At 53.0% G+C, this 11,245-nt stretch overlaps 2 protein-coding genes across 2 annotated transcripts; both read left to right on the forward strand.

Moving 5' to 3' along the window:
• Positions 1-269: 269 nt before the first annotated feature.
• PG998_001972 (uncharacterized protein) lies at positions 270-3,457 on the forward strand (the record flags this gene model as incomplete). Its single annotated transcript, XM_066868790.1, has 3 exons — positions 270-404; positions 620-3,266; positions 3,318-3,457. The coding sequence occupies 3 exons, from the start codon at positions 270-272 to the stop codon at positions 3,455-3,457; spliced, it is 2,922 nt and encodes a 973-aa protein (XP_066737205.1).
• A 5,001-nt stretch (positions 3,458-8,458) lies between these two features.
• PG998_001973 (uncharacterized protein) lies at positions 8,459-11,154 on the forward strand (the record flags this gene model as incomplete). Its single annotated transcript, XM_066868791.1, has 3 exons — positions 8,459-8,621; positions 8,892-9,047; positions 9,110-11,154. The coding sequence occupies 3 exons, from the start codon at positions 8,459-8,461 to the stop codon at positions 11,152-11,154; spliced, it is 2,364 nt and encodes a 787-aa protein (XP_066737206.1).
• Between the last annotated feature and the right edge of the window lie 91 nt (positions 11,155-11,245).

The following is an 11,245-nucleotide window of genomic DNA, read 5'->3' on the forward strand; positions in this document are numbered from 1 at the left end:
CGAGGCGGTGCGCGCATCTGTCTCACTGACTCTTCTACTTCTTTTTATCTTCCTCCCCTTGGATTCCTCGATATCATCATATACCGCCCGCCTTGCGCATTCGTCGGGGCCTCTCCCATCCCAACTTTCATCCATCGTCCCTAACCAAACACAACCTGACTGTGCACATGACGATACCCCGAGCCGCCGCATCTTTCCCGGATCTCTTATAAGCCTACGGGCTTCGTCAACCACACTTCCTGTCCCGGTCAATACAATCACAGGGAGCTATGGCGGACCGCAAATCTGCAGGCTCGTCCGCCTCACGGCGGTCGAAGACGAGCGATCACTCCATCGGCCAGTTTCTCATCGGTGCAGAGATCGGCAAAGGCAGCTTTGCACAGGTCTATTCTGGAACGCATCAGGTTGGTCCTTCTCTCGAGTCGGTTCCTGTTCATACCTTGTATCGTCGCATTTGCACCCTATTGTATAAATCTCTGCAGTTGTGACATAAGTGCGAGGATCTGCTTCCTCTGGAGGGCTGTTTTGTTTTGTTATTCTACCTCTGGCACTGGCTTATGAGTCATGGCGTTCGCCCACCCTGAGAAGAGGCCTACGCTAACTGTTACTATCACGATAGACATCAGGCGCCCTCGTTGCTATCAAATCGGTCGAACTTGGACGATTAAACAAGAAGCTCAAGGACAATCTGTATAGCGAGATCCAGATCCTCAAGAAGCTCCGTCACCCCCATATCGTTGCCCTCCATGACTGCATCGAATCGTCGACCCACATCAACCTCATTATGGAATACTGCGAACTGGGCGATTTGTCGTTGTTCATTAAGAAGCGGGGGAAGCTCGCAACGCATCCTGTTACTTACGAGATGGCTCGCAAGTATCCCAGTGTTCCAAATGCTGGGCTCCACGAGGTCGTCAATCGACACTTCTTGAAGCAACTTGCTAGCGCCCTACAATTCCTCCGCCAAGGAAACTTCGTGCATCGCGACGTCAAACCCCAGAACCTGCTGCTCCTTCCGTCGGTGCAGTATAGATCAACAAACAAGGAAGCCCCCAAGATTCTGAGCGCCAGTCATGACTCTCTAATACCGGCTGCGGGCTTAGAGTCTTTGCCCATGCTCAAGCTGGCTGATTTCGGGTTTGCTCGTGTCTTACCATCCACCTCTTTAGCAGAGACGCTGTGTGGCTCGCCTCTTTACATGGCACCAGAGATTCTACGTTACGAGCGCTACGATGCCAAGGCCGATTTGTGGTCTGTTGGGACCGTTCTGTATGAGATGGTATCCGGCAAACCCCCGTTCAGGGCCAGTAACCATGTTGAACTGTTAAGAAAGATTGAGAACGCCGAAGACCAGATTAGGTTTCCAAAGGACTGTCAGGTGAGCTCTGATTTAAAGTCCTTAATACGGGCTCTCTTGAAGCGCAACCCAGTCGAGCGGCTAAGCTTCGAGAACCTCTTCAACCACTCTGTTGTGACTGGTTCTATACCTGGGTTGGTGGAGGACGATATACCAAATGTCCAAAAGCCGTCTCCAAGAGATGCCCGGCCCACGTCTAAGACCGACGAACCGTTACCAAGCCCTAGTCGGGCATCATTCCTACGTAGACATCGTGTCAGTGAAGCCGATGCAGGGCGGGAAGAGGGCATCCCTTCGTCACCCCGCGAGAAACCGCTCCGATCTTCGCCTCTGACGAGCCCCAGCGAGTTCCCAAGCAATGACGAGCCCTCTCGTGGCGTTTCTCGGGTATCGTCGTTACCACGAGACGATATAGCGCCTGGCCTTGGTATCAGAAGGCCGCAGGCCATTCCTTCCACGTCAGCGCCTAGCCGGCCAGCGCTATTAGAGGATCGACGCCGGCGCGGCTTATCAAATGCGTCCCTCAATCGATATCAGCGAGATGAAGAGCCTTCACCTCCGTCAGCTTTGAGGGAATATCCCTACAAAGCAAAAGGAAAAAGTGCCGCTGCTGACGAACGTGAGAGAGTTGCGCAAGAAATTGCATTCGAACGCGACTATGTCGTCGTTGAGAAGAGATATGTTGAGGTAAATGCATTGGCCGACCAACTAGCTGCCCAGGGTGCGCAGGCTGGAACCTCGTCCCCGAAGGCCGGCCAAATTGTGCGACGAGCAACACAACAAGGCGTTCCTACTTCTACAACAGGTGCAATCCCAGCAGAACGCTCAAAGGCTCTCCAGATTGCCCAGGGTAGCCAAAGACCGGATCATTATCGTCGGGGTTCATATGACAAGAATCTGTCTGGAAGTCCCAGTTCCACCACGTCGGTTATCTCGAAAGCCATTCAAGATGCCAGTCTACGGTTGTTTGGTTTCAAGTACCCTGCTCATCTACTAGGGAAAGGAACATCGCCCCCCTTATACAACCCCTTTCCTACATATCCGACACCAGCCGCGCCCACTGGACTTCTGACTGATGGACGCCAAAGCGGTGTTTTGGATGAAGATGTTCGTATAGCCCAAGGGATTGAAGATTATGCGACGAGGAGCGACTGTGTTTGGGGGTTTGCCGAGGTCAAGTTAAAGCAGCTCATGCCTCTCACACCATCATCAAATCGTACACTAGGCGGCAATCCACCAGATGATGTAGCTACCGAAGACGATGACGGACTGACTGTCGAAGCCGAGGTTGCTCTGTCAGAGGAAGCACTTGTGCTCTACGTTAAGGCGCTGACACTACTTGCAAGGTGTATGGATATCGCCGGGGTTTGGTGGACGCGGAAAGGCAAGGGCGATGGCAGCAGTCCAGCATACCTGACCCGCGAATCGTCGAGTGTCCAAACCAGCGCTGTGAGGATAAACTCGGCCGTGCAATGGGTACGCAAGCGTTTCAACGAGACATTAGAGAAGGCCGACCTAGTGAGGGAGAAGTTGATACAGGCTCAGCGCAAATTGCCCGAAGATCATCCCAGCCATCCCCACAACCATCATCTCGGATCAGCATCCTTGGGCACGTCTGGGGCAGAGGGTGTCATGTTGACTGCTGGCCTGAGTGCTGAAAAGTTGATGTATGACAGGGCACTGGAAATGAGTCGCACAGCCGCCATCAACGAGATCTCTAATGAGGACCTACAGGGCTGTGAGATTTCGTATCTGACAGCAATCCGTATGCTTGAAGCAGTCCTCGACAATGACGAAGGGCTGCCTCCGCGAAAGCTTGCCGTTGGTTCAACAAACTCCAACGCTGATGCCGCTACTCGTGAGGGCACGTCCGAGATCGATATGGACGATCAAGAAGCCGTTCAAAAGAGTAAGTCCTCACATCCGATGCGGGTGTAGCATGGGATACTGACTTTTTCAGTGATACGTATGATCTCTGCCAGACTATCTTCTCTCCAAAAGAAACTGCAAATTATTGCAAATGCTTCCAAGGCCGAACAGCAGGGCCTTGGGAGGAAGCGCAGCGGCGAAATCATGCCGCGAAGCGTTCCGACATATTGATAATACATCCCTTAACGACTCACGACGATATGCGTAAAGACTGCAACAATATTTTATTCGACGCCCCGCGGCAGTCATATTCACAAACGGCGCAGGTCCTTTCACTGGACGCTCGCAGAGAACTATCCATTCGGTCTTGTTTTTTCTAAGGGACTCATACAGTGGCGTTTGGTTGCCTTCATTCTCGATTCAACTTTTGTATTTCCTCCTTCCCATAGTCGAGGCGTTTCGTATAAGGTCGACTGCAACTCGAGTCATGGTCTGGCGTCTTTCATGGGCCATGCCACACAACGCAGTTGGATCAGGAGAGTCTATTTGTACATCGGTGTACTGGGTTCAGCATACAGGCCTCGATGGCATATCACTGCGCTAGGCGGCTCGCGGCATGACTCACTTTTTGATTTCATTTCGTCCATTTACTTCGTGTAGTTCAAGGGGTGGGCAAGCATGACTGGTGGGCAAACTGTTATTTTGTTCTGGACTTCAGGTCGCTTCGGAAACACCGCGTCGTGTAGAGCAACATCACCGGATGCAGTCGTGAAGCGGTGGGAAGCCATCACTAGGCCAGTTCGACTATTCACTCAGCCTCTCCTTGGTCTACGCCTACGGGATGGCCTCGCAACTATACACCCGGTATGGAAGGCGACCTTTGTGTATACATTCATTGTTTTGGGTTGGTTGGGAGGATTGGTCAGGGGTCACGGCATTTAGTGATTATCATACGACCCGTAGATGAGAGACAAGAGATTGCTATCTGCTCGAAGTGAGCATGGTCAAATCAGCGAATAAATAAGGACATCAACGTATCTATAACCACTGCTGTATGTCATCGTGTGATATTTCCCATGGTCGTTGATGATAGTGACCCCCCTCCCTCCCCCTCTCTCCCCAAATGGCTCATTTCATCGTAATACGTTCGATATCTACCCACCCACCAGCGTGTGTATTTGACTCTTCAGCAAAACTTGGCTTCGACTCGGATATCACTTATCTGTAGATGGTGTAGAGCAAGATCGGAGACATCGTTTTGCTAGTCTGGATAACCAGGTTTATTTTGGGTCACCAGGAGGAATGGTTGCCAACAAACTGGGCGATGAAATAGCATGCAGATAGATGGTGGTAAGCGCTGTGCCTATAGCCATATCAGAAGCATTGCTTTCCGATAGGGAATAGGAACACGAACAACGGATAAAGGCATCAGAGCTGCGCCTCGTTGTGCCGCCTCTCCTGGCCAGGGTATATGATTGCTGCCTATAGCTTAGCCAGCCAAGTCCAAAGCCACGCGCGTCGTATCGAGGAAACTCCGAGAGTATCACGCTCTCTCGTCTGCACAGCCAACTTGGCGAGTTGACCAGGACCAAGTCCATGACGGCCTACAGTGTATTCCCACTCGGCAACAAATAGCAAATGGGTCAGCTACCAAGGTCACATGTAGAGATGCAGCTTGGGGTGTATTTCCGGCCGGGCAAGGCGCATTCCAAGTTTCCCCCTGGCAGGTCTGTAGGTTTAAGAGGTTGCCAAAGACAAACAAGAACCTCGTATGTCAGAGACCATGGTTTCCCCATGAGCTGGTATCTGCAACACCCACCCACACACATGTGTGTGTGCGCGCGATTGATTCATATTGAGGGGCCTCAAATGGCACTTGGAAGCCTAACGTCGACGTCTTACGATGATGCATCCATTCCTGTGGCGAAGCTTCACATGCCATGAACGAAATATCTTGGGACTTGGTTGCATCTGTTTATGGCACAGCACATGCGCACAAAGTCCCGCAAGCTGAGACGGCTGCTAAGAATAGGACCTGGGATCCACGTTGGACATTGGGCAGAGGCTGGTGGGAGATCTCTCCATCTACATACTGTATCTCACTTGTGGCGGCAAGACGGGTAGATTCCAAGCTTAATCACGCCGCCTAGGTAGGAACTGACGAGGGGGGAAAGGATGATGTCGTCCTACAAGGGACCGACACGGGTCGGATCAGCCGGCGAGTCGCACCGAATTCATTCTTCTTCTGCAGCAAGTTGTTGTCATGGTGCATGTGCAGGTGGTCTTGAGAGAGGGGTGCGAGGTTTTAGGTCAGCCCCACGATCCAGGACCAAGCGGAAGGGAAGGAGGGGGCACTAGAGGGGGGACTTCGGGGCCTCTATACACAAATGAACGGTATATATCTCGGCAACACCCGATGCTTCTTGTTTGTTGGCGGGATTCTACCTGTTGACTAAGGCTGTGCAAGCTGGAGACCGTTTCGCTAGCCATAGCTTCCTATTACAGGTGCACAGGCAGCTCTCCTTGCATATGCCATGCCTTCTCCCATGTAAGCTGAGGGCGGGCTGAGAGATGGCTGATGGTAGGTAGACGTCATCCACGGCGTATCACGAACTCCCCGTCAACAAAGAGGGGGCCCAGCCAACTTGCCAAGTCCCCTTTGCGACGAGGCTGGGGACCCTGAAAAAAATGACGCCTGTGTTTCTCCATATGTGGGTTGAGATGCCTCCACTATGTACTGTCTTCATACTAACAAACAACATCAGGTAACGAATGATGTGCCAATAAGAATCCATGGTCACACTGTCTATGGCAGTTGGCGAATGTGACTCGATGTCAGTAGCGGCTGGAAGATGCCGTCGACCACATAGCAAAAACTAGTAGAGTTGCAGTCGCAATGCGCCCGGGACGGGCTGGCATGTGTTCGGAAACGTCAAGTCCTCTCCAACGGAAGTCGGCAATGTCTTCTGCTTGTCTGGCACAGTGAAAGAATGGATTACTGCTTTGTTAGCATTGGAGAGGTCGCAATGAGATGGGAATGTTTCTGACGGCAACATTGGCTGGTTTTGGCAGGCTGCTGTGCGTGTGTGTGTGTGTGTGTGTGTGTGTGTGTGTGTGTGCCAAACCCAAAAATGCAAGCATATCTCGCCATATGACATATTGCGTCTGCGACTTGGGCCTGAATGATGTTTTGGGTTGGCTCTTGGATGGCAGGCGCCCAGGCAAGTTCTTGTTTCTCAACCCTGTCAAGCCACATGCGTTTCTGGGTTCGGTCTCGGCCCCCCGCTGTTATCTCTGACTTTCCCCAGACGATTGATTCCCCTACTTGTAGTGTAGATTTGTGTTCCTGATCAACACTGTCTTCGGCAGCCGTCAGCAGAAGAGCCGTCGAATCCCGGCTCCAATACCACATACATGCATTCCTGCACAGTGCCCTTGTATCGCTTTCACTGTACTTCACTGGACCCAACTTGAAAAACGAAGAATGAGCAAATCGAAAAGGAAAACCGCAATGGAATAAGCATGTGGCATTTCAAGTTACGTTTGCGTTGTGGAAATGGGAGCGGCTTCTCTATCGCTCACACTCCTTCTCCCCTGGAGTCGTTAGATCCACGCGAGTTGGCGAGGTGGGAAGGATGTGATGAGACAGCCTTGAACCGAAAGAGATGGAGATAGCGGCTGTTGCTGGCGAGCAGACAGGAAAGCCGTGTCACCACAGATTGTTTGTCTTACCTACCCTTTGCACAATGCAGGGGTAAACACACCTTTTATACTGACGCTTGCAATGGCGAACCCGGTATAAAGAATGCGACAGTGGAATGAATGGGCAGGGCCTTGGGTCTGCATTATGACCAGCAGATATGGAGGATTTACCGAAATGAAATTGGGCTTGGCACAAAAAAGTAGGTAGGATTCCAGGTACGTATGGTGTGCGTGCGTGTGTTTCTTTGTTTGTATAGTGTTTGGACAAAATGCAAAGAAAGCGGGATGCCATGGAAGTGTTCCTAGGTAGTGACCTACATAGCTGGAAGCATCATACAGTGCGGTAGAGGGTGTGTCAGTGAACCAGTGAACCAGTGAACCAAGTCTAATTCAAAGGTCTAGGTCTGGTGGTGCCGCCCGTACATTGGGAAGATTAGGTAGCAATTGGAAGGTGGCTAGCCTGAATCGAGACGCCTGGGCTTCTGGCCTTGGTCCTGCACTACTACTGTTCACTGTTCACCTCCATCAATCAAATCATTGTGCATCCAACCCCCCGCCGCCCTCTTTATTTCCTGGGCTCCATCCAGACTCTTGCTTCGCTCGCACTCTCTCAAGCAAGGCAAAAAGGCCAGCCCTGCCTAACCCGAGTCGCAATCCCAACTGCTACCGCCGTCAAGCAATGTAGGTACATGCTACCCAGTCCATTGCATCCCGGCCTGAACCTGAACTGCCACTGCCACTGCAGCCAGTGGGAAGAAAGAGAAAAGAGAAAGAGAAAGAGAGAGAGAGAGAGAGAGCCCGCAGACCAGAGAGCATGCTGCCTGTCTTGTCCGTCTCTGGCCTGGCGTGAAGCAATCACCCTTCCCATTGCACTGTCAACACAAACCCGTCGCACCTCACTCACTCCCACACCCTGCCTCCCCATACCATATGTACCACACAGCCTGGTCAACAGCAGCATAGACAGACGGGCCTCGTTGTTCTCGCGTCACCTTTCCAACCCATTCGATCCAAAAATAGCGACACTGGTTCCATCTTTGACTATCCGTCTCACCCTTTTCTTTCACCTGACGAACCTCATTCACTCACGCACGTACTTGTTGGACATACAGAACCATCCCACCCCATCTGATCGCCGCCGAGGGGTTCTCTATCCCGGACCTACCTGCTGTCGACTCCCCCTCGTCCCTTCCGAATGAAGAGCACCGGCACTTGTCGCAAGCCAACAGCAAGGACGGCCGCTTCGCCAACCGCTTCGCCAACCTATACCGGTCGCATTGCGCTTCGTCGCATTGCAATCCCACCAGCACCCGCCCTATACGGCTACCAACTTCACTTCCTCGACCACCGGCGGCAGCGATAACTCGACCACCCCACTAAGTCATTTTGTATACACTGGCAGACCGCCTTTGGGCCTCGAGATCCTAATCGCAAATACCTCACGTTGTTTGTCTGTTGTAACTCAGCCATCCCAACGCCTGCTCCTCATCTCGTCTGCGTCGCGCTTACTTGCGCGTCATTATCGACGAAATGACGTCTGCAGCCGCAACCCCGTCTAAACCATTGCCCCAACAGCAACAGCAACAGGCCCAGCCAGCCGCTTCTACAAACACAGCGTCGCCGCCCAGCAAGCGAGACCTGAAGTCATGGTGGAAAAGGTTCCAGCTTCAGTCGAGGCATCAAGAAAGTCAAGGTAAGGCAAAGACCACCACTTCTCCTCGCAACTCGTACAGGGCCGCTAGACATCAGTCGCTTCTTGCTGGATTGATTTTGCTTGAATCTACGACGTTGTTTCTTACCTTCAACCATGCCTGTTTGCTTCCTTGGTGGGGTAATCGCATTGCAACTGAGCAGGCCTTATGATCGCGGCTCGATCAAATTGGCTCCTAATCGCGCACATCCCGCTCACGTATTTTGGCCATGATGACGCTGGGCTCCTGTACTGACTATCTTTTCTCTGCAGAGGCCCGACAGCAAGGCATCTTTGGCGTACCGCTGCGACAAAGCATCACCTACGCCAATGTTGCTATATCACTTGTCGACGACAACGGTCAGAGCTATATCTATGGTTACGTGCCTATAGTTGTGGCCAAATGCGGTGTGTTTCTGAAGGAGAAAGGTAAGCAACCACCACCTTGGATACTAAACAACAAACCCAGACTCACAATTCTTGTGCAACAGCCACTGGTATTGAGGGTATATTTCGCCTCAGCGGGTCGGAGAAACGCATCAAGGAGTTGAAAGTGGCTTTCGACTCACCCGACCGGTATGGCAAAGGCCTCGTCTGGGACGGATATACCGTGCACGATGCCGCCAATGTTCTCCGCCGCTACTTGAACGACCTGCCTGAGCCTGTCGTGCCGCTTGATCTCTACGAGAAGTTCCGCGATCCCTTGCGAGGACATACCAAACAGGCCGTTGGCGACATCGAAGGCAGCCAACTGGTTGACAACTTCAACGAGGCACAAGCCATCAAGCAGTACCAGGATCTCATCAAGAACCTGCCACCGCTTAACCGGCAGTTGCTCTTATATATCCTCGATCTGTTAGCCGTTTTCGCCGCTAAGGCCGACGAGAACCGCATGACTGCTCAGAATCTAGCAGCTATCTTCCAACCCGGCATGTTGTCTCACCCAAACCATGCCATGGCCCCCGAAGAGTACCGCCTGAACCAATGCGTCATCATCTTTCTTATTGAGAACCAGGACCATTTCTTAATTGGCATGCCCGGGACTGCCGCGGACGAAAAAACGAAGCAAGTGATTGAGAAATACACGCCGGCTCCTCCTGTTGTTGTGTCTCCCTCGACACCTGCACCCAAGAGATCTGCTTCTGGAGTTTATAGATCTTCCTCTAATGCTAGTGCTGCAGCTGATAGTGTCAGCCGAGACGGCAAAATCCGACGAAACCGCTCGACATCATCCAGGCATTCTCGCCATTCGAATGGCGCATCCACGCCTGGAAGCCCCGGCTTGGCCACGACCCCTGGTGGTGGTCTCGGAAGAAGCAACACCGTGCCCTCCAAGAAGTCGCCGCACATTTCATCTGCCCGTTTTCAGCGTCAAGAGTCACCCTCGGTTGCCGTTGCCCCGGCCTCTCCTAGTCCCGCTGGTCTTAGTGCCGGCCACCCGCCGACTGTCAAGGAGGAGGTGGTTAACACATCAGAACCGACCCAGGCGACTGGCACTTCTACTATAATGCCCGTCGCCAATCCTCCTGGGCGAAGCCAGGATAGACTTTTGGAACCACCAATGGAGACGCCAAGCCGCGAGAAGAACCTTCCGAGCCTGTTTCAGCGCTCGCCCGGACCGGACTCGGAGAAGCGCCAGCCGAACAAGCTCCGGAAAAAGCGAATGCCAGGTAGTGCTAACCCTAGTGCGCAAAGCTCTACTGCGTCGCTACCTCATTCCGGTGCCGTATCGCCTGCCTACGAGTCAACAAATCCCATGGACCAGGCTAACCCTATGGAAAAGGCTTCTCGTACCGAACCCAGCCCTACTGAGAACGGTACTTCCACCGAGACCCCGTCAGAGCCTACGCCGAGAGCCTCTCAAGTGCCCCCGACCGGTCTACTGGATGCGGCTCCCGTCCACCCGGAAGCAAATAAGACGTTGAAACCAAAAAGCTCGCCACCGGGCTCGCTGCACTCGTCTTTCAACGAAGGCGGCTCTGACTGGGATCATGCGTATGAGAGCCTGCCTGCGCCGACGGCCGAACAAGCCGAACAAGAGAGAAAGCGTCGCTGGCGCTTTTCTAGGAAGAAGGAGGAAATGGCTGGCACGGCAGCGGCCCAGAACCTGGGAATCAACCACCACGCGGAAACAAGTACGTCCACGGTTGGAAGTGGCGGTCACGGTCATCGTCCTAGGAAAAGCTGGACTGGCGAATCATCCGACATCGCTGCTACGTTGGCAGAAAGTGAGGCTGGAAGCCGAGAAGCCCGCGATGAAGCACGAGGCCCCCTGGGTTGGATAAAGACCAAGTATCGCGAAGTCAAGGATAACCACGATCAGAAGAGGACCAAATCGCCTCCTGGTGAATACAGCCACGGCCCTCTCCCCATCCGAGGCAAGAGCATGGAGATCAAGAGAGAGGAGGAGGAAAGGCGCGGGCCGAGTGCGGTGGAAGAGGCGACACAGAAGTCTATTCAACCGCAGAACATACCCCTCCCGATGTCTCCGCCCCCTGTCCCCACAACGCACGAAGAAAGAGCCAAAGCATTGTAGGAATATGCTGCTCTTGCGCGATTATGGCTCCAGCTCTGCCATTTACGGTGAGACGAGGCACTACGGCCTCGGCCTGCGGTTCTCGGGTCGG

The sequence above is a fragment of the Apiospora kogelbergensis genome (assembly GCF_038363985.1).
Source record: "Apiospora kogelbergensis strain CBS 113332 chromosome Unknown utg000001l_segment0_segment0, whole genome shotgun sequence".
NCBI lineage: Eukaryota > Fungi > Ascomycota > Sordariomycetes > Amphisphaeriales > Apiosporaceae > Apiospora > Apiospora kogelbergensis.